Here is a 24,648-nt window from a genome sequence, read left to right as displayed (position 1 = left end):
TAGGGAAATAATTGAATTGGAGTCGAATAAACAAATCGATTTGGGTTCAGATCTTTTGTTTGATTGCATCGACTTCGATACGGTACATCACCAAATATGTACTTCCAGTGTGTCCAAAATGTGCAAGCACTTTACCCCCACATACTAGCGGAGGCACGAGTGATTACAGGACTGATCATGACGAGGAGATGACGATCACTGACAGATAGAAATTCGTCTGCGGGGAATAGGGGTTTACATTACCACAATATGGCCAACCGTGTGCTGTGTTTGTTCCTGTCATTTTTCAGATTTTTGATATAATAACCTATGCTGTACTGCAGGATTCACCGGCCGTTTGCTATTAAAGGAAAGAGCAGCAGAGACTATTATGTATGGGACTTTGTCAGTAACTGTTACAGTTAATATGGACGAGTTATTTCTTCCTTCGTTTTGTGTAGTTTGCAAAATATGTGTTTAATTGTGTGTTATACGTGTAATCACGTATCGATTAGAGATCAGTGCTTGAACTGTATCTCTTAGGTTAAATCTGTGTGGGGCTGTTTACATATCACATCCAAAACTATGTTAAAAAAATTGATGTGTGTTTTTGTCTTTACCGATTTAAATGCGTTTCTGAACTGGCAATCCTCTGCTGTTTGCCTTTGCTATGAACACTATCAGCTGTTCCTATACACGTGCGGCACGGTCAATTTTCAAATTAGTTAAACTTTTGCCACTGTGTCGATTAATACTAAATGTGTGTCATTGTTATTACTTGGGGTTAGATTTAAGAGTAGAGTGATATGATAGTGATTAATTGCGTTGCTTTAATGATCCTCCAGAATTCTCCTACTGCTGGGCGCCAGATCCTCCTGAATTCCCCATATGGTGTGCGCCAGTTTCTATCACATTCCTCAAATGGGTTGTGACAGATCCTCTTGAATTCTCCAAATAGTGGGTGCCAGATCCTCCCGAGACCCACAAATGGCCAGAACCGCCAACTGAGTGCCACGATTGGCTACCAGAGCCATGTGACTTTCAAGTGCCCCCAGAGCCATTTGACTACCCAGTGCCTCCTGTTTCTAAGCCTCCTGACCCACTGGGGTTGTCCGAGTCACTAATGGCTCCTGAATCAGAGCCTTCTGATCCACTGGGTCTGCTGAACCAGAGCCCCAAGACTTACTTCAGCTCCATGCTTCAGACCCTCCACAGCTCCAAGCTCCAGGCCCACTTCCGCTGGATGAATATGTTCCTCGAAGGGGAGCTCTGTCACAATCACCAGTAATCTAGCCTGTGCAGATTGCTAGAGAATCACACCTCTACCACTATATGAAATACAACTCCCAGAAGTCTTGGCACTCACACACCAGTTCCTGATTCCCCCTGATTACACACACACTGCTGGACGCGTATGATGGACTGATTGCTAGGAGAACAAAGATGCCTCATTCAAACACATTCTTTGCTTAGTCTTATGTAAACTATAAGTAAGCATAACGAAGTGTTTTCCTTGTCATTTTTTGACCTATGCTTTGCCACTGTTGTTTTGCCACCTGTCCCTACCATTCACCTGTGCTCTGACTATGCTTTTGGATTATCTTTTTACTTCTGTCTGCCCCTGTTTTGACCATTTGCCTGCCAGAAGCTTCTCTTAATAAACTGTATTTGGGTCCTCAACTCCTTTGTACCCTTACTCATTACAATAGTATAGATAATATATTGTTACTTTTATGAATTATAAGTGCATATCATTTCTGTTCATGACTTTATCTTGTTAATTAGTTTACCTTTATTCGATACCCCATTTAAAGGCTTTTAGGATATGATAGTAGCACTCGACAAGTAAGAAAAACATAACAAAAGAACACTGATCATAATATGATTTTCTTACAACCATAAACCATAAGTGTTTCCTGTTTCTATTGCAAACAAAACATTCATGGTAGTCAACAGACACACATAACCTGTTGGCCACCTATTTAATGAATACAAACCTTTTGTTTGACTAATGACAGCCCTGGTCTAGAAAAGTTATTTGATAAGGTTAGCCTCACTTAGTCAATCTCAATTTCCACAACCCATCTATATTAATTACCTCTTCCCTCACTCCACCAGTCCCTCGGGTCAAATAAGACATATTTCCTGGCACACTTATGCTACATATTAATAAAAAATGTGGGCCTGAAAAAGCTTGCTCAGAGAAACTTTTATCCTTCATTCAAAAATAATAAATTAACTATAGCAACAAATTTGTGCAAATGATATTGTACTTTTTTTGCAGATTGAATTTTTTTAAAGTGATTTGTCCAAGTGATTTGTTATTTTGGCTGGTGTACTTATGATGGTATTAAATGTCAACTGATTGAAGCTAACAGGTTAATGCTTCATTGCGTTTTAAAGAAACTGACCAAGTACATCAAGTGCTACCCTAAAAATAATGTTAACAAAAGGAAATGTAAAATTAAACTTTTTAATAACTAAAATATATTTTAGTTATTTTATTATAAACATTCTCTTTACTCTAAAATCTAAGATGGATCAAATGTGCTGCAAGCTGCAAATAAAAAAATTCCTGACAAAACAACTTCTCATCATAAATGTTTTGGAAACCCTGTGGCACATAAAGTATCACAACGCATGTAAATACAGAAATGTGCTGTACAACGAAAAAATGTCAGGTACACCAAAGAGTGATGAACCTGGTTGCTTCCTTTTAGGGCCAGGATACACCAATCCCACAGTCTGCCAATGAGTTTCGTAGGTCAGGCTAGTTGGTTTGATTTGTTTCACAAATCACCTCTCTTCAGGTTAAAGCTGCAGTCACACTGGACTTTTCCCCCCATAGACTTCTATTCATACACACACAAATGCTTTAGACCAGAAACGCAAGCTCGTGCTACAAGTTTCCCCTTTGCAGTTTGACCTGCAAAATCGCATCACTTGACTGCGTCCCTCTATGGTGAGTGAAAATTACTGTGATAATGGTACTAAATGCTGCTTTGTTTACGTTTTATCTGTAGGCGTTGAAAGTTCGGTTTCCCATTGTGGAACGAGAAAACAGACACTACCCTTCGCAGGGCAGCTATAGTTGGCTTTTGTTTGCTTGATGTGTCCACATGCAGCTTTTTGGTCCAGACATGATCCAACATTGGTGTTAGTTGGTTGGCAACGACTTGGTATGTCCCAGCCCTTAGAGACAGTGTTATTGTTGAAGATTAGATAGTTTTTTTAGCTATTAAGAAGTTTTGTTCACTACATTGTACCATGAATTTTTTTTACAAAAAAATAAAATAAAAATTCAACTGTTGATTTTCAGAAAGAAAGTAAGGCAATACTTTGATTAAAAAATATTTGATTTGAATACCATTTATTGTATTGGGTATGACAGAAATCTTGCACCGCACAAACTTAAACTTAATCTTTCTGTTATTACAGATTATTTGTACTCAGAACTTAAATGTTTTAAACCTAAAGCATGCAGTCCATATATAAAAACACAAATGTGCATTCAATTTGCTTTGGTAAGCGCTTTCTAAACAAATGTACACAAAATACGCAGTTAGCCACAAATAAAATAGTCTATCACTTCTCATTTTAAGTTTTTTTTCATGTAAAAAATAAAGTTTATATATATATATATATATATATATATATATATATATATATATATATATATATATATATATATATATATATATATATATATATATATATATATGAACAAGATTTTTTTTCAACACATTTCTAAACATAATAATTTTAATAATTCTTTCTAATAGCTGATTTATTTTATCTTTGCCATGATGAAAGTAAATATTATTTTACTAGATATTTTTCAAGACACTTCTATACAGCTTAAAGTGACATTTAAATGTTTAACAAGGTAAATTAGTTGAACTAGGCAGAATACGGTAACTAGGCAAGTTTTTGTATAACGATGGTTTGTTCTGTAGACTATCAAAAAAAAATACAGCTTAAAGAGGCTAATAATGTCCTTAAAATGATTTTTTTTTTCTAGCCGAAATAAAACAAATAAGACTTCCTCCAAAAGAAAAAATATTATCAGACATACTGTGAAAATATCCTTGCTCTGTTAAACATATTTTGGGAAATATTTTAAAAAGAAACAAAAAAATAAAGGGGGGCTAATAATTCTGACATGTAATCTAAGTCATGTAAAGGAAGCACTTATTTCAATTAAGTTCATACTATTATTTACCTGGGAGTATGGCTTGATTGATCGCTGCTACTGCTGTTGATCATTGCTGCAGAAGAGCAAGTACAAAGACGCTATTGACAGTAGATTCACAGGTATGCGATTGAGAACATGATATAAGACCCTTAAGTTTGGCATACCCTCACATTGTGTAAGACCCTCACATTGTGGCAGATGTATACAGGTGGAGCAGAGGAAAGTGGATTTGTTAATGACATACAATAAACTGTTATTTAAATATTGAGTAGCATGCTCAATGACTGATTATCCAAAGAGCAACCAATCACCTGCTCTGGATTTCTGTAGATTTCAATTGGCCTGGTAATGAATAGGAACATGGCAGTCCTAATGTATTTAGTCTTAGTGGAATGGATCTGCTCCACTGCTGCTCAGGCTTCAGGTACCTAAAACCTATTTGGAGATAAACAGAGTCCTTTTTGCTACTTATTAAATTTCCAAACATCTCCAGTTTACTCGAAGTAGTTCTTGAGATAAGGGAACAAGGAAATGCATCACTTGATGGAGCTTAAGGAAAACTACTTTCTAACAAAATACTATAGGTTCAATTGTATAAAATGGTCTTCTTACAACATGATGTGGAACAGTTCTCAATATACTTTTTAAACTACTTAAATGTTTGAATTTATATACATTAAGCAATAAACATATAAAATGTTTATAAGTATAATCAACATCTCAAAAGTGAGTTCGGCCAAAAATTTAGGTTCTATCATTGTTTACTCACTGTCCACTTCTAAATCTTGCACACACACACACACACACACACACACACACACGCACGCACACACACACACACACACACACACACACACACACACACACACACACACACACACACAAGAATAGTATTTATTTTTTACCATAGCGTGAAAAAATTAGAAGTATAGGGTTTTTTTTTTTTTGGTTTTTGAATTTAATTTATTCAATGCACCTATACCAAATGTTTAGACTGAGCGGGAAACCGGATCACCTGGAGGGAACGCACACCAACATATAATAATAACATGCAAACTGCACACAAAAATGCCAACTGGCCCAGCAGGGACTCGAACTAGCAACCTGCTGTGAGGCGACAATGCTTACCACCTTATTCACCTTATGTGATGTTCTGTCCTTCATAAAATTTATAAAGAAAAGTTTTATAACTTGTTTTAATGGCTGCAAAGTGATGCAGTGGGTAGCATGTTCGCTTCGCAGCAAGAAGGTCACTGGTTCGAGCCTCGACTGGGTCAGTTGGCATTTTCTGTGTGGAGTTTGCATGTTCTCCCCGTATTATTAACACTGTGTTGTTTGCATTTGGCATCTGGATTTTAGCAAACCTTTGAAGATGGATATGGTAATGCACTCGGTGGTCAGACTTAACTTAGCAGATACTGAAGCAAACAGAATTAAAAAATACTGAATTTGAAGGAATATATATGTTTTATCAGTGCCCCATTTTTTTACTTAGAAACTTTAAAAGCATATACAAGTGTACATTTTCACTGGTCTGCTGCCTTTTGTGCTTCTTTTGTGCTTTCCATCATTGATCACCAATAGGTTTAGTATTTCTGACTAAACCAAACAAGGGTCATTTGGCAACATTGCTCATTAAAACAATATGTTTCTCTCTGCCTATTTGAGTGTGTTGGTCAAACCATTTTTTGCATTGTTTTTAAATTGCTGGCCGTAAACTGGTAAAGGACAAATAATCTAGCATAACTGGACCATTTTCTATGACAAATAATGTATTTGTGAAACCTTTTTTAAGAATGATAATGTGAATCACAACAAAGGGAAAACCAAAGGTCAATAACAATTAAATAAATTACTTCATATGCTTAATTCCAAACATCAGAATCCCACTGTTTTCAATCCTTAATAATGTCATGTCAGAGAGATTTTTCTCTTCACTAAATACACTCACAACTACTTCACCGGTGTCACCAGTTGCGTAACTCAGGTTCAGATATGACTTCATTTGTTTGTTGGATTACAAGAGAATAATCTGAGCGAGAGACATGGGATTGGGAAATTGGGTGACGTAGATAGATTCTGGATGAAAGGATGAAAAGAAAAGAGTGACCACCCACATGGAGATGAAAGTGGATTTGAACATACAAAACACCTCGTAACCCCTTCTTTAAAAAGTGATTGCATAAGCACGTGAACGAATGTATGATACGCGTTACGCATAATGTTCGCCTAAACTGCAGAATTTAAACGAAGAGACGTCTAATAATCATTTCAGATAGGTATAGAGAGAAATCTGTTGCATTGTGCCTCAGGAAGTGAAGCGCTTACCGGTTGGTCAGCGCTGAAAACAGGTGGTCGCTCGCAGGGATCAGTGCGGTTTATCCGCCGGTGTGTGTTGTTGTTTGCCGATGGTGTTAGACGCTCATGTCAGGTCCAAGCAATGGTTTCCAGCCAGACAACGATGCGGAGACTTAGCAATGTGCTATTATTCAGTTGACCCCACTGTAAAGCAAATAAACAACTTAGTCACCTTAATAGCCCTGACAAAAGGAGATGGTCATTTCGCTTATTACGTGCGCTTTACGACGCGCCCCATACAAGTTCCGAGGCTAACCTTAATGAATGAGTCACCATGGGCGCTTTAATTACTTTATTCTAAAGTCTTTGTTATGTTTAAAGCTATAAAATATACAGAAACTGTTCGTGTGAATGAAGTAGTAAAGAATAGGCTTGCGTTTAAGGAGTTGAGTGAAATATCTGTCTTATAAATATTGCCTACATCAGTGTTTTCAGAAACTAGCATTTTATTATAAATTCCTTGCGATGATAAATACCTTGGAATTATAATTTATAATACATTCCCTAACATTATTAAGGTTTTGTCTGCAATGTTAGCATTGGTAACAGTTGAGTTAATGTCTTAGACAATAGTGCATAAAGGATGACCAACACTTTAAATAATCATGACATGACAAGTCATGAACATGCATGAGATTTTATGCATGCTTTTGACAACTGTAATTAAGTGTCATTCTCTCAGTTATATCATTTTAAACGCAGAGGTGACATTGTTTGAAATGTCTTTGTGAAAACTTGAAATAAACAAGATATTATAATCTGTCTTTTTCGTGAAAACTTGCCATTACGAAGGCAACAAAATTTGTCACTGTCACTGTTATGACAAATTGACTTTATCAATACAACAGACAACACAACTTGGCATCATAAACATGCTTGTCAGTGGGCATTATAATTGTCTCATAAATTAACACCCCTGAATTTTGCATAAAATACTTACGTTTCCTCGTGAGATCAGGCCGGAATTTTCACGTCGACTTCAGTGCACTCTCAGAAATAAAGTTACACGAGCTGTCACTGGGGTGGTACCTTTTCAATAGGTACAAATTTGTAACTTAAAGGTCCACATTAATACCTTAAGGGTATATTAGTACTTAAAAAAGTACAAAAGAGTTCTTAAAATGTTTAGGTACTAATGTATACTTTTGAGGCACCAATATGGACCCTTTAAGTACAAATGTGTAACTTCTGAAAAGGTACCACCTCAGTGACAGCTTGCATACCTTTATTTCTGAGAGTGTGGTATAACTTGAATTAGTCATTAAATTGGCTTTACATGCTATTAAATATGAATGAAAGTAATACAGTTATTTAAATATAAAACTATTTCACAGAATATTGACACCTTTATTTATATGTTGCGTTGTAAGAAGTGATCAGAAAATATTAATGACCGTTTTAAGCATGTTCATGATACTATGCTTTGGTGGAGCTGCTCTTCAGTAGACTGGCCTTCAATGGTGACATTTATACTAAACTGAACTGAATGAGTTTTAATTTAAATAGAACTACACCCACAATCCACCACTACTCTCCTGCACGCCTGATTTACTGCAATGTTCTGCAATCTGAAATATTGTTATGGCTTTTTATTATTTTCTTCATCTATGTTAAGCTGTTGTGGCACATCCTACATTGTAAAAAGCCCAATATAAATAAAGATGAATTGAGTTGTTTAAAAATGTGTCACAACAATTGACACAACAAAGTTTGCCCATAACATTTTAATAACATAGAACATGTCAGGCAGTTTGTCTTTGTTTGTTTTACATTTTAGTGTCTTTTTTTTCACTTTGTGAGAGGTGTAATAGCTGTTTCAGTCAATTGTTCATGCAAAGACAGACCTCTCACAGTATGCATGTGAGAAGTAATTGCAAAGTTCTTTTGTCCTTTAGCACTCCCATGTCTATCATTTTGTTTTGACAAATGTAGAACAAAAATCCTTAAAGGGGTTGTAAATGTGCAGTTGCAACCCTGTGTATATTACACTTCCTCACATATTATTTGGCCACAATTTTCTTTTCGATTATTACATTTATTATGTAAGTTCAGTAAAAATTTTCTAATTTAAATGATAAAATTTAAATTATACGTTAAAGCAAAAGTTAAAGCCGCATACACCTCAGCAATGAGCAGTTGCACCCCTGTGTATATAACAATTCCTCACATATTATTTGCCCACAATTTTCTTTTCGATTAATACATTTATTATGTAAGTTTCATTAATAATTTTATAATTTAAATAATAATTTATAAAATTTATAATTAAAGTCTTATTTTGTGTTTATAGTGCAGTAGATCTGAAAAATAAATACAAAACAGAACTACAGTACTACAATATTTTGAAGTAACTTTAAGAATATCTGTCTTCTTAAAGTAGGCTAATACTTTTTCGATGTACAACGTACTGTAAGTTTAGCCTTACAGTATGCTAAAACTGCATAAACTTAGATATTGTATGGATCTTATTAAATAATTTTGAAAAAATAAAAATAAATAACTAAATAAAAAGAAGAGAAAATATTTACACAGTGAACAACAATAAATTTACAATGGTAAAATACCGCGATTTTTTTCTCCTTTTAATCAACCGTAATTCTTAACTTCGACATGACAGGCTACAAGTTGACAACTGACCTTCCAAATTCAACGCAGCGCTCCTAGTCGCTCTCGGGATGTCCAGTAATCTGAAGGTCCTTTAATACAGGTTCCTCTCATCCGTTGCGGTGGGGTTTACGTGCATGTTTAAACGAAACAAGCTAGTCTTCGTCCACCTCTCTTCGACCTTACAGTCTGTTTTTAAAAGCCCATCATTTCCCGTTTGGCACTACTGGTGGTGTATAAACATCTCTCGGTTCCTCTTAAAACTCTCTGCGATGTGTCCTGCTCTGATCACACTGTTCTAGTGTCCACGAACGTCTCCTCCAGGGATCACCGTCATTGTCTCGAATCCTTCACATAAGTGGTTTCTCTTGGCACATATGTTATGAGAAAACCCTGCTGACTTCAGTATGAACGCGCTGCTTCAAGTTGAATGAGAAGAAAGAGTAAAGGGAAACGTGTGACAGCGAGTCGCCGCTGAGGATGGAAGAGTCAGAATGAGTGTAGGCTACTCGCATCAGCATCAGCTGCTTTGCCGAGGGTGGAGATAGTGAGAGAGAGCAACACACGACCTGGTGTACAGCACATGAGTCGTAAAAACAGATTAGGCTAGTGATTCAGCCAATGTTATAGAGTAAAGCAAATAAGGTGCAGTGTGTTTATAATTTGAATAATTGCACAAATAAACAACAGTACTAACAGCATAATTAAAAATGACATGTGTTACAATCGTTGGCTAGACAAAACCTAAAGCAGGAGTGCCAAATCATGTTTCTGATACCTAACTACCTGGACAGTTCAGCTCCAACCCTGGTCAAAAACAACTAACCAAACTTAGAATCGGTACATCTCCAGTACCTGGCACCCCTAAAGTGCAGAATCTGCAGGCTGCCCCCTCGGTATGCGCTGCCATGTTAACATTACAAAAAAAATGGCATTCATGCTACCTATTAGTTATTGAAAGAACAGTTAAAATGTAATCGGTTATCACAATACAAGTGTTCTACAGTCTAAAGTGTGTTAATAACCATACTAAACAGTCAAAGCCAGATGACTGCTCACAAGCTACTCAAGAACTTCATTCATTCATTCCTTTATTCATTTATTCATTCATTCATTCATTCATTTATTTATTCATTCATTCATTCATTCATTCATTCATTCACACACATACACTACACGTATAACTTTAGCTTACCTAATTCACCTATACCACATGTCTTTGGACTTGTGGGGAAAACCGGAGACACACACACACACACACATACACACACACACACCTATTTTGTTCAGCATACGTTTTGTTGAAGAAAGATTAATGGCAAATCCTGAAACAGTTATTAGGACAAACACCCCTGCACCTCAGAGTGAGATGGTATTGATTAAGCTGTGATGGATTGGCTTTTTAATTGGTCAGCGTGATGCAAGTGTTAATGGCTTACCAAGTGTTACACACACACAACGCATTTAGTGGATATGGATTTGCTTGTGCATATGCGAGTAATTACATGGAAATTAGTAGAAAACAAACATTCAAATTCACTCACAATCTTTTCGAAAATTAAATATTGAGCCCTTTTAACTGATTCAGTACTATGCCAGTTCAGTTCATATCACTGCACAACACTTTAATGTCTGAAGATGTAAGGACCCAATACACATCCATCTCTTCAAATGGTGTGTCATGTTTAAATTACAGTTCACAGTATTCCTAGAATGGAACTGTTGAGAACTACTCAGCCTTATCGCACCAATCTGTGCTTTCTGGAGTCATATATAGTCCACACGAGGCACCCAATGCTTGGTGGCCTATATAATAGGCTGGAAAGAAATGAGGAGGAAAAGACTCTTGGTGCCAAAAGCCACCAGTAGCCTGTACTCTTCACTGGTATTTTTGTGATTACAGTCTATCACACAGAGGACACATATGGGCTGGCCACATTAAAGCTTACTGTGAAGGAGGAGAGATTGAAGAGAGTCCTGATAATGACAGAGGGATTGAAAGGGAGGGCTATGTTGTAGGTCTCTTCTGAGTGCTAAAGCGGTGTGTGCCTGAGATGTAGCTCGATTTGTAAAAGTTGAATGTGAGGGCTCTGGTTTGGAGTCTGACTGACAGTTTGAATCACACTTAAAGTGCTTCACTTGACCAGTCATGGCTTTGCTCTGAAAAAGACAGGTTATGTTTTTTTTTGTGTCTGAATGCAGCTCAGAGAATTTTACAGCAGATCTTCAGCTTGTGCAGTCTTAGAAATGGGTGGGACTGCCACCATTCCAGAAATATCCCAGTTAAAAGGTACCCTCCAATAGGGCGAGGCTAGGCGCGTGTGTATATAACGTCTGATAATTACATGTGTCTAAAATAGGGAATCCTGAGAGCTTCGAGTTCAGCCACAAACTGCAGACACATCACAGATGGAAACATACGCCACCTCACCATCCAGAACCGCATACTAACCACAGCAGTCCTGTAGTTAGACTGGGTTAAAATATAAATACACCATTCAATCTAAGACTTCTAAGTTGAAAGAAAAATACAGTACATAAACCATGATGTGTGTGTGTGTGTGTGTGTGTGTGTGTGTGTGTGTGTGTGTGTGTGTGTGTGTGTGTGTGTGTGTGTGTGTGTGTGTATGTGTGTGTGTGTGTGTGTGTGCGCATGTGCGTGCGTGTGTGTGTGTGTGTGTGTGTGTGTGTGTGTGTGTGAGTGTGCAGGAAGTAAAAGTGTAGAAGTAAGTTGTGCTTTGCGCTGTATGGTATGTTCTGTCAATTGGTTTGTACTGCATGCCAGCTTATTTATTTTACGTTTCCCTTTACCGTATTGTCCTGAACAATAATCTCTTTGTAGATAAAAATCATATTAAAGGCAAACATGATGTAACAACTTGGCTGCTGAGATTAGAAAGGTAGACAAATGAGAAAATAGTCTACTAAAGACAATCTATGGCCTATAATGGAAAATAAGAGATCTACAATCTGCATACATACCAGTCCTTTAGATCTGTAGATCTGGCACTGGCATACAGCACGTGGGCCACACATGGCCTGGGTTTGGCAGAGGTGGCACTGTCCTTAAGGTAGCACACAAGATTTGGGCCAGATTTCAAATTTAGTATTTGGCCCAGATGTTAAAAATTGATATGTGGACCATGTAAGTTTGGCCTGTCTAGACCCACATTTAAAATACATTAAAATAATATTTGTATAAAGAAAAAAATCTACCAATCAGGTTGCTTTGAGAAAAGTCATGCCCATATTGTGCCTAGAGTGCAGTTCTTCATGGGTTTATCAATTTGATTGCAATCGTGACACACCAACCTATCTTGCCCAGTTTATGCCCAGTTTTAAGTTATTAACTTGACTGAGACTTGACACTGATATGGTCCATGTTTGGCCCTTGTCTGGAAGCTAGACTTGGTCCAGTCATGTACTGTAATTCAGGGCGGCATGTGGGCCAAGCAAAACCTAGTTGTGTTGGCCAAAGAAATTTTGCTATGCTGGCCTGGAGAGTCGTGGGACAATGACAGGGGGTAGCTTGGAGATTTCTAAGTCAAATAAATTTTATGAAATTATTAGAATTACCATATTTTAATCATAATCCACAGAAGATATAAATAGTACTTTATAGTTGCAACAACATGCAAATAAAAAAAAACATCAGCTTTTCAATTCTTTTTTTCATAGGATTGTGGGTTTACATTAGATTAACAACTTAGCAATTGCGTCAGCTGCAGCAGATTGATTTTTTAACACAAGGTTAAACTTCCTGACACCTTTATCGCTATCAGATACATTCAAAATAAATGCAGGCCACAAATTAACATTAAGTTTGATCTCTGAGTGGCGGTCTTCAAAATCAAACCAAGAACAGACTTGTGCTCCAAACATTGTGTCCACCAGTCTCTTTAAGTGAGGTTAAGATTAAACTGCAAAAATTAATTAATGACAACATAAATTATAATCTTATAATTATAATTGCACTTTTTGTGTTGTCAATCTGCTCGTGTTTGTGGGGGTCGTGATTCACTGGCATTGCTTTGGGGGTCATGGGCTGAAAAGTTTACGAACCCCAGCTGTAGATCACTTCTATTCAGTCTTGTTCCTTTAATAATAGAGTTTGTGGTTTTATTTGTTTGTTTTTACCAGGGATGCCCAAACTAGGCAACATCTGGATGCAGCTTTTGTGGTGCAAGTTGAAGTTGCATTACTCAGAGATGCAGTGTCAGAGACAATGCACTCAATGGAGATAGTGACGACACTGTGAAGGGAAGGGTAAGGGGTGGGGTGAGGTGACCACATTAAAAAGCATTGGATGCAGCTCAGATTGCATCTGCACCAAGTCTGTAGCCAGACTCCTCTTAAATTAGAGCCCACAGGTCAAAATTTGCCCACAGTAACCTTTGATTTGGCCCGCCATCCCATCTGAGAAGAGAGGAAGAATATTGGCATGGTTTAGAGATTGTCATTTTCTAATTTAATGTAACCTTGTTTTTTTTTTTTTATCATTTAAAGCTAACTGAAATTAAATGGTGTAAATTAATCAGATTTAGTTTAAATGTTCATACTCTCACCCAACGGATAGAGGACAAATCAAGGCAGAGGCAGATTCTGCTTGATTAGTGTAGTGTGATTGTTTATGTTTTTAATTGCAATAAGTTATTTTTTATGTTATACTGCATTAATTAATATTATTTAAAGTAATGTTTTTGATTTACTTTCAAGTCTTATGAAATAAACTAGATTACTAAATTACCCATGGCAACTTTAATGTACAGTAGCATGGTATATTTACCTTCGGCCCACGGCTCTCAATGATATTTGGCTTTTATATTGAAAAGTTTGGGCATCCCTGATTTATACCATATATCACTTCTCATTAATCTCCTTTCTTTATGATCTCTAAGGAGTGTATATTTTTTTTAATCTAAATAACTAATTTATTTACAGAATGTAGGGTCCATTTTACATGTTGTGGCTAGGCAGATGTAATAAATAATAATAATAATAATAATAATAATAATAATAATAATAAAAATAATAATAATAATAATAATAATAATAAATAAAATCTAACATGAAACTTGTAGCAATGGCGCCATCTGTTGCCCATCATTAGTTGTCTCGTCGCATGTTCTAGAGAGTTCTAGGTGCATTGTGGGTACCTCACCCGGCACCGTCCTCCTCTATTCCGCAATCATGATGGTGAGTGTGTACATGCCTGTTTTACCTTCAAATCCTTTGTCATCTGTCCATTTTACTTTATTCTTGGTGTTTTGACATAAAAGCCTGGGGACAATATAGCATAAAGTACATGTTTCTTCGATTATTTTTGTTTTCAATGAATTCATAAGCTGACGTTTTTCATTGATGCTAGTTAGCTTTGTGGCTAACGATTCATTCTTCAATTTGAGAATGCCAGTTTGAATTATGAGCTTTGTATTGTGACCCAACGTGCAAAATGCGACGTCTGTGTAATAATGTGCACATTTTTTTTATTATGCTTTTATTTTATTTTTTTCTTCGGATTGTTTTAATCGTATAGGTTGATAAAGGATGCCATGGTTTAGTTTAGCATCATTTAGGTAACGTCAATGGAGAAAGAGCTAACGGTAATGATCTTTTACCTTTAAAACCTCAAGGGTTGTTCCTCTCAGCTGTCACTCCAAAAAACGTAATGGAACGGTTTTTTTTCTAGGACAAAGACTTTTTTATTACAGACACACAAAGATGTTAGCGATTTTTGCTTATGACAGCAAGTTGTTTGTATGACAGCAAGTCGTTTGAGAAACCCTGAACAGCCTTTAACTATTAGACGCTAATGTTTTTATGATTTCCAAGTAACTTTTATGAAGCATATTTAAACCTTTTCAGAAAAAAGTGATTTACACACTTGGTAAGATTATAATAATCTGCATAATATGGAGAATGTCAGTATTATTATATATGTGTACTAGTTTGGTTTTCTCTTAAGAGTACTAAAATTAGTTGTCATTAAAAAAGGCGACGTATTAATGATAATGCATTAATTCTTGAATTTTTTCCTACAGTCCACTCCAGTCATCCTCTTGAAAGAGGGCACAGACACCTCTCAGGGGGTCCCACAACTGGTCAGCAACATAAATGCCTGCCAGGTTGTGGCAGAGGCTGTGCGGACCACCCTTGGCCCCCGTGGCATGGACAAGCTTGTGGTGGATAACCGAGGTTAGTCAGCAATTCTGTATTTTAAATAGAAGTGTTGTTATAACTGTAAAGATATAAGTTGCACATTAATGTGATGCCCTGTCGTTTAATGCTTTTACAGGCAAAGCCACTATTTCTAATGATGGAGCCACAATTCTGAAGCTTTTGGATGTTGTGCATCCTGCAGCCAAGACTCTGGTGGACATTGCTAGATCTCAAGATGCTGAGGTAAGATGACCTCTTCATTTTTATGGATTTAGTCCAATAGTTTTCTAGACACAAAAATAACGGAATTAGGGCTGTGTGATTAATCAAAATCGAATCACACTCGCGATTACCAAAAAAAAGAGGCTGCGATATAAAATATGTATTGTTTAATTTCCCCTCCCATTGCAAACGCAAGCATAGTGAATGTTAGTGATGCCCACAAAAAAAAAAAAAAACAGGAAAGCGTGGACGAGTGGGATGCTGTCTGCTGCTTCAGAAGCATTAATAGATTAATTAATATCAAAGAAAAGCAGGACATCGGCAATATGGGATAATTTTGGTTTCAAAGTCACAAAAAATTCAAGTTTAATGTTTTCACAACTTCATCTGTATTTCGTGTGCATTCACAGCTTACTATACAGGTATGTATGTCGTGTGTGGTGACTGACTGTTATGTACTATAAAAATATAATTTGTCATTTCATTTTTATAGGACAGTTATATATAGATGCAATAGTTGCAGAATTTTAAAGCAGCTCACCAATTTGAATGGTTCTTATTGGATATTATGTTATTCAAGGCGACTATACACATGACTTTAAGGAGAGCTTATGACCTACTAACTAAACTTTATGATCATGTTAACACATTTAGTTACAAACTAGCTAGTAGTTGCAAAGCCCCTAGTGAGGACTTTACCTTCAGCTGGTGCAGCTCTATTCAGAAGATAGCTAATGTCATAACACACTAACTTGCCTCACTAAAGACACAATGCCTTGTAATGCTGTGACCAAAGAGGGATTAAAAAAAAAACTCATCTAAATGCAGGATAGGAGATATACACTACAATCTTGCACCTATTTTAGCCATTTTGGATAATCACAGCTGTATGTTTAACGTCATGGTATATTGTGAAGCATCTGTGATAATTATTTTTGTTTTAGACATTATAAGCTACAGAAAGGCACTTATCAACCGTATTTGTTTGCTTGGTGTTCTGTATTTTTATAATTATTATTATTATTTGTATGTATAATAGGCTATACTATGTCCCTAATTTGAGTTCAACTTGTTAACCGAAAGCTAAGGTCATTTTCTTTGTGTTTGCTCTAGAGAAAAATGCGTGTTTCATTTTTTAATATTTTAAACCAATTTGAATAAATGTTTAAGTTAACATTGTTTCAGCTCCTTTATTATTATTTTTTTACTTACTGCATTTTAGCAGTAGGAAGCTACGTTACACATTGAGTTGAAGCTTGACCATAAAGTTAAATGGCAAATCAAATCAAAATCGCAATATGTCAAAAAAATTGCACTTACAAATTTTCCCCAAATTGCACAGCCCTAATTAGAATGATGTGCTATTAGTAATACCTTGGGGGATTTATTTTTTTTTTTTTTAAGATTTAATTAAAAATCTCCCAAACATTATTTTATTATTGTTATAATATTTTTATTATCATGTTTTTATTATAATTTATTGTTATGTTTTATTATCAATATTATCAAAATGTTATTATTGTTTTTTTGTAGGGTCATTATTACTGGTTTTCTCGGTATACTGATACTAATACTCAATAACACTTCCATTTCCATCAAAATTCTTTTAGCTCATTTTAAACTTAAAATAAAAAAATGAGTTCATGGATTTTGTGTGGGCAGTGTGATGATAGAATGCAGAATATAGTATATTGTAGAAGTTATGATGTAACAAATGCTTCTCTGCTACAAATTATTGACAGAATTGTAAATGTACAGATGTGCTAACATGTGTCTCTGTTTGTTTATTCAGGTCGGAGATGGTACCACTTCAGTGACTCTGCTTGCTGCTGAGTTTCTGAAGCAGTTGAAACCGTATGTGGAAGAAGGGCTTCACCCACAGACCATCATCAGAGCATTCCGCATCGCCACCCAACTTGCTGTCAAAAAGATCAAAGAAATCGCTGTTACCATCAAAAAGGATGACAAACAGTGAGTCTGGACCTCAGTCATATGTTCACAAAACATAATGATCACACATGTGATATGTTCTCTTTTGCCACTATAGAGAACAGAGGAGGTTGTTGGAGAAGTGTGCTGCTACAGCTTTGAACTCCAAGCTGATAGCAGGGCAGAAGGATTTCTTCTCCAAGATGGTGGTGGATGCAGTGATGATGCTGGATGATCTGCTGCCTCTGAAGATGATTGGAGTGAAGAAGGTGCAGGGTGGTGCTCTGGAGGTGAGAGGGGAGTAATGTTGAAGGATCAGGGTAATGTTACTAAGTGAGAATTTGGCTTTGCTTACACGTCCTTTCTGATTGGTCATTGTTATTGTGCAAGTGCTAAAATCTGTGTGATCTCAATTTTTTTTTTGGTTGATGATGAAAGCATCATTAGGGCCTAAGGCTACATGTCTTGTAAGACAGATTTTAGGACACAATAAGCCATCGAGTTTAAATGGGGGGAAACTGTGTATCATACACTGAATAACTGAAGTTGTTGAGATTTAAGGCATAGTTCAGCCAAAAAATTCTGTCATCATTTACTCATCCTTCATTTGTTGTAGACCTGTTTGAGTTGCTCTACTCTGAGTAGCAGGAATACATTTAAACAAAAATGTGAAAACCTGTAACTATTGGCTTCCATAGTATTTGTTATTTCTAATATACTTGTCAATGACTTAAGGTTTTAATTTTTTTTTATCATCTTTTATGTTTAAGGGTGCAGTAGGTCACCTGCCAGAATGCTAGCATTAGCATAATGGCTTGGAAATTTTATGATCCTTACCTGCCATCCAAAGCCATGCCTTCTTAAGTTATGAACACGCACTGATTAGATATATCACTGGATCATGTCATTCACCAGTTAGAAAACGCATGCACTTTATTAAGCCTAGTTGTTGACAGGCCAGCATTTGCAGAATTATGTTTCCCGAAAACTGTCACAGGCTGTCACTGTTTAAAAATGAATAAATGTGTGAATATAAATCAAACTTTACCTTAGTAAAGCTGGTAAGTCAGAAGAGCACATTTACTTATGTTTTATTATTAAGCCAAATAAAAATTAGATCAGAAAAAATGAGAGCTAAGAACAGAAATATCTTGTCATCTTTTTACATTACACTTATGTTAACAATACCAAGATAATGAGTGACGTTTCATTTTCAATGGTAAAATCACAGCTTGCATATCCTCATACATCACTTGTTTTCATCTCCTTTTACACTTGAACAACTAAATGAAAGCTTAGGTCTATTTAACTGACTTTATAATCGATGCTGTAAAAGGTACTTCATGAACTTGAAAATAGCCAATCTTTTGCTAGACGTCTTCAGTGGCTAAACAACACTTCCATGCATATAAATCCACTCATAAACAAGAACCCCGTCTACATCAGCTGTGCATGGCTAAAATAGTTTTAAAACATACCAGAACGTAATACTTCAGCCGTTATGTCACTCTTCAGGATGTTGTTTTGAACTGCAAAAAGTCATTTCTCTCCAGCGTGCAAAAGCAATTCGGATATTGACTTGGGGGTTAGATAAGTTTTGATTCTGCATTTTTGGCAGAAGCCCTTTTAGAAACAATCTTCGTTTCATGGATGCAAGGCCATGTTGGTCTTACAGAAAGAAGTTTAGGTTGATGCAGAGTTTACCTGATGTCTCTCTGTCAGTGGTAGATCCGTGCTTCACGTGTTCATGCAAGTGACGTATCTGTTTGCTTAAAAAGCCTGCGCAGAAATTCAAATTTAATTTTGTTAACACAGTTTGAGATACCTGTCGTAATTGAGTTATTTGGCAGTCCGACAATTTTTAATTGGAATTTTTAAACATTTTTTTAGTTTTATGCCTTATCCAGAATATAAAATACATATAAATAATTTAAGATCATTTACTTTAATCATTACTTTTGGAATGTGAAGACTTTCAACCAGCACAAAAATTTTTTTTCTGAAGACTATCACCTACTGGGGGGGGGGGGGGGGAACGGGTAAAAAATGGTGAAAACAAGAAAAAAACAGTTTCTGTCAGTGAGATATGAAAATTACTTATTTGAAATAAGTTTTATCTTTATGTGCCCACTGTTAATAGTATGATTTTGGTTTAGATTTTATTGCAGAGAAAATAAGACTTATTTCATAGTTTCACAGTTTTCTTTGCAGCTTTCCTTGTACATATGTCTTAATGTTTGTACCTTTGCTCCAGAAAATACACTAGTTAAGAATGTCACTTTTTGCTATGTGATCATAAGGTACAATAAAAGTTGTATTTTGTATTTATACAAAATCAACCAAGTATGATTTTTAAAGACACCATATTAAGGGAAAATTACTCTAGTAACATTGAGGCAAGTGCAATTCTAACCTACACATTTTTGTCCATCAGGAGTCTCAGCTTGTGGCTGGTGTGGCATTTAAGAAGACTTTCTCTTATGCTGGTTTTGAGATGCAGCCCAAGCGTTACATGAACCCAAAAATTGCCCTGCTCAACATTGAGCTGGAGTTGAAGGCAGAGAAGGACAATGCCGAGGTTCGCGTCAACTCAGTGGAGGTCAGTACTGCCCCTTAATTGCCACAGGTTGTAGAATGAAATATTCCTTTTGATTGTCGAGGCCTTTTTCTTAAATCTGATTAGGGCTAAAAAAGAGCTGTAAAGAAATGTGCAAACATTTTGACTTCAAGATGCTGTCAGTAACCAAAAACCACGGCAGACATTAATTTCTAACTTGCTATTACCCTAGACATGGTAAACACAATGCTTCACATGTAACCACACACCATCTTTAAACTAGAGCATCTCATAGACAAAATATTTAGACAAAAATAAAGAAAAAAAAATACAAACATAATATATTTGTAGTTTAATACTAAATTTTTAAGGGTTGTGGAGAAATCCCCTCCTGTGTCATTCAAATCGCATGAATGAAAATATAATGATGATGGAAGAAATCGCACCTAAATGCTTTTATGGGTTAAGGTTTAATCTTTTTGGCTGTTCTGACCTGTGACTCAAAAAATTGAAGTGTGATCTGAACTGGAGATGTGTTTTCTGTTACACCACCATTTAAAGGACAAGTTCATGTTTTGATTTCAAAGATATTAAAATGTCATATTTCAAAATTGCAAAAGTGGGCGTTTATGTATGTATATGACAAAATGGGTATACCATGAACAGTACATCTCCTGGTAAAGGTTATGACCAACTCTAATAATAACCTTTCTCTCACCGCTGGCATAACTTTGCTTGTGCATATTTCAATATTCTGCATGCAACACAAATGCTTGACACATAAAATGTTTTTTAAATAAGTACAGCTCTCTGCGATATAGATATCACATATACTATTATTCCAATAAATATAGTTTTAGCATATATTGTGCAGCCCTAATATAAATGAATTAGTTGTTTACCCTTGTTTTAATGTGGCTGTTTGCAGGACTATCAGGCCATTGTTGATGCTGAATGGAACATCCTGTATGATAAACTGGAGAAGATCCACAAATCTGGCGCTAAAGTTGTGCTGTCCAAGCTGCCCATTGGAGATGTAGCCACACAGTACTTTGCAGACAGAGATCTGTTCTGTGCAGGCCGCGTCGTGGAGGAAGATCTCAAAAGAACTATGATGGTATACTGTTTTTGGTTGTTTTTCTTGTCTATTATGACAGTCAGTATGTCTTCTGTCATTCAGTTTTTAGTCTGTCTTTGTGTACTTTTAAAGTTGATATAACGCATTGCAGTCATAAAACATTTTGGTAGTCTAACCTAAAATTTAGCGCCCCCACGTTCCATGGATTTGAACACTTGTTAACTAACAAGTTTTATTTTGTGCTTTCTAGGCTTGTGGTGGCTCCATTCAGACCAGTGTTGGTTCCCTGACTGATGATGTTCTTGGCCAGTGTGAGCTATTTGAAGAAGTGCAGGTTGGAGGAGAGAGGTATGTTGTTATTTTTGTTGTTGACTTATTGGTGCTTCTGAAACTGGAGATTAAAATTTAATGTAACATTTCTTTCTTTCGCTACAGATACAATTTCTTTAAAGGCTGCCCAAAGGCCAAGACCTGCACCATCATTCTGAGGGGTGGTGCAGAGCAGTTTATGGAAGAGACGGACCGCTCACTGCATGATGCCATTATGATAGTGCGCAGAGCAATCAAGGTTGGTGAAATCTGCACCGTTGTCTGCTGCAGATTACTATTGTCCTTGTCCTTAATTTACCTACAATTTTTTATCTAGTCTAGGATTTGCAACCAGCAGGGGAAGAATATTTCTTAAGCCTTTTAGATACTGAAAAAATAATAATCATTAAGCTATTCTCTCTTTTTTTTCCCTCATGACAGAATGACTCCATTGTTGCCGGTGGTGGGGCAATTGAGATGGAGTTGTCGAAGTATCTGAGGGATTATTCTAGAACAATTCCAGGGAAGCAGCAATTGCTGATCGGAGCCTATGCCAAGGCCCTGGAGATCATTCCCAGACAGCTCTGTGACAATGCGGGATTTGATGCCACAAATATTCTAAACAAACTGAGGGCCAAGCATGCACAGGTAAAAACAGAAGTCATGCTGCTTTCTTGATTTACATTTTTCATGTCGTCAATCATCTAATTGTATTTTCAGTGCTGTCGTTAATACATAATGTGAAATCTGCCTTTCATACAGGGTGGTATGTGGTATGGAGTGGATGTGAATAATGAAGACATAGCAGATAACTTCCAGGCATGTGTTTGGGAGCCCTCTATAGTGCGTATCAATGCCTTGACTGCTGCATCTGAAGCTGCATGCCTCATACTGTCAGTGGATGAGACCATCAAGAACCCTCGCTCCAGTGTTGATGGCCCACCGGCAGCTGCTGGCAGAGGAAGGGGTCGTGGTAGACCAGCCCATGCCCACTAATCCATACCCAGCCTTAGGACTTTCAGTTGATCACAACAAATCTTTGCCGTTCACTTGGTTTTGATTTGTTTTATTGGCCCATTTTGTTATTTACCAGTCCCACTAACTACGAGAATCTCTGTGTCTTTGCAAAGGATAATGCAGAATAAAATGGCGTTTTTTTTTCTCTCTCCTTGTTTTAGACCAATGGGAACTGACATCTTTTCTATTGGGTATTTGGAATTTTGAATGTTGTTCTGTAATAGTCTGAGAACACACAAAAAACACCATGTGCTCAAAATTGGTTGGTTTGTAGATTTGAGTAAGCACTGAAATGTGGGCACTCTGCTGAGATATGTTCCTGTGTTGGTCAGTTGGTGGAACTATTTATTGTACCATTAAAATCAGTACTTTTGCCTCAAGGTGTGTGTGGTTTAATTTTGTCAAGTGAGGGCTGTATTTATCAGGAAACATTGAAAAAAAAGTTTTTTAAAAGGCACTGTGAATAGTAAAGAAATATTTCACAGTATGTCATAAAATAAACGTTTTTTGGGCTTTACTTCAACACGGTGTCATTTAACTTACCTTAGAAGTATATTTTTTATCTTTAAAGCAGGATAATGTGAAAAGTAATTTCAATATTCTTACCTTCAAGAATGATGGAAAGCCAACATTGCTTAGTTATAAAAGACTGATAGGACAAATGTTGATGATAACCAATATCATAAAGTTCATACCAGCCAACTATCAAAAAAAAAATTAACAATGAACATTTAGACCTGGATTAAATAAAAGCATTGAGAGGTAGTTTTCGTTTCAAAAGCTTTTTTATTTTTTTTAGCAACCTAAAAGTTTATTTGGTGCAAGTATACCACTAGGCAGGCAATATGTTTACATTTAACATTTAATTGTTCAACTGTTTTGTACCTTTTCAGGAAATCAGAAAATTATTTGAAACTGCATTTCTCTCAACAGACGTCCTTCATTCTAAATGATCAGTTCCACTTTTCACCTCTAGGTGGTGCAACAATTTATTAAAACATCTTGACTTGAAATATACTTGGTATTGTGTAGTTATTTGCTTACAAAAATAAATGACTATTTTATAAAACTATTTAAATACGAAGTGTCTGTATGTGTGACTTGTTGATAATCACCACAGGCAATAACATAATTGTAATTTCTCAGAATAAAATCCATAGGAAATCTATTTACAGAAATGATGGCAAAAAACTGCAGCTTATTTAAAAATTCAGGTATATATGTAATCTACTAAAACAGTCTAGCATATAAAAATGTTTTCCAAAATTGTCCTAAGAAAAGAATGGTTGTTTAAAATGGTTTTTAGGACAAATTTGATAAAGGATTTTTTTTTTCTGACAATTTAGAGGCTTATCCAAAATCTACAGTACACTTAAAAAGAGTCCTCATAGTTGGTGCATCCAGAGCAGGATTAAGAACACATTGGGCCCTGGGGCTATATATATATATTTATTTATTTATTGTTATTTTTATTATCATTATTAGTAATATTAATTAGTAAACATAATTTTTTTCTACATATCACATTCTACCATGTGATTTGTATTTGATTATTATTATTTTTTTCTATTAAAATAGGCCTGCAAGTATACAAAATTAAGTAATGACATAATCTGAACTTTAAAGTTCAGACTGCAAAAATCAGCAAAAGAAAAAAAAAAACATTTGCATTACATCCTAAAGTGCTTTATAATAAATGCTTCAAATAGGGGTTCACCTTTAAAAAGTTTTTCTAGAACTTTAGCTGACCATAAATCCCTAATGATATATCTTTAAAATCTAAACTTTTATCCAAAATATTACGGCTAGCAACCTTATTTTAATTTTTGCATCAGATATATTGTCCGATGAAATTCGATGTTTCATTGCTCCATATTATAACTGTCGTTTTCATAAAAGGAGCAAAGTAAAAACAAAGTTTGTTTTTTTTCCTCCATGGTTAATTTTATTGTTTACTATTATTTTTATGTTGTTGAGTGTGACCTGTTGCTGTCAACTGTTGGCTATACACTTACTTCACGTGGCCGCCATTTTAAAGAACCAAAGCGAAGCTGCAATGGAAAGAAACCCAGAAGTATAGGACCAGCACTGTAAACATTGCGGTAAGATGCTGTGGACAACAAACCTCAAGCTGTTGCAGAGATTTTAAATTGCAGAAATTGTGTAAACCACTTTAATATCATTCAGTAAGTTCAAACAACTAAAAGCAATTTAGCATCAAACAACATCTCTGTAAGACTA

General features: G+C 36.0%; 2 protein-coding genes across 2 annotated transcripts in view; one reads left to right on the top strand and one right to left on the bottom strand.

Annotated features, from left to right (window-relative positions):
- The window catches only part of slc8a4b (solute carrier family 8 member 4b), an 83,824-nt gene extending 74,192 nt beyond the window's left edge, over positions 1-9,632 (bottom strand). The window contains exons 1-2 of the mRNA XM_087259519.1: positions 9,170-9,632; positions 6,503-6,676 (exon numbers count right to left, since the gene is read on the bottom strand). The gene's annotated coding sequence lies outside the window, so the exon portion shown is untranslated. The remainder of the gene's footprint in view (positions 1-6,502; positions 6,677-9,169) is intronic.
- Positions 9,633-14,299: 4,667 nt separating this feature from the next.
- On the top strand, positions 14,300-22,787 carry cct7 (chaperonin containing TCP1, subunit 7 (eta)). The gene is given in 11 exon segments (NM_173248.1): positions 14,300-14,332; positions 15,178-15,331; positions 15,432-15,538; positions 17,310-17,488; positions 17,565-17,736; positions 19,881-20,045; positions 20,932-21,120; positions 21,332-21,429; positions 21,517-21,649; positions 21,832-22,038; positions 22,153-22,787. Coding segments are annotated over 11 exon segments (1,644 nt in total). The 5' UTR covers positions 14,300-14,326; the 3' UTR covers positions 22,387-22,787.
- Positions 22,788-24,648: the final 1,861 nt, after the last annotated feature.

Source organism: Danio rerio, chromosome 7 (genome assembly GCF_052040795.2).
Source record: "Danio rerio strain M-AB ecotype USA chromosome 7, GRCz13ab, whole genome shotgun sequence".
NCBI classification, from domain to species: domain Eukaryota; kingdom Metazoa; phylum Chordata; class Actinopteri; order Cypriniformes; family Danionidae; genus Danio; species Danio rerio.
The sequence above is the reverse complement of the archived record's forward strand: the minus strand, read 5'-3'. Positions and strand labels throughout refer to the sequence as shown.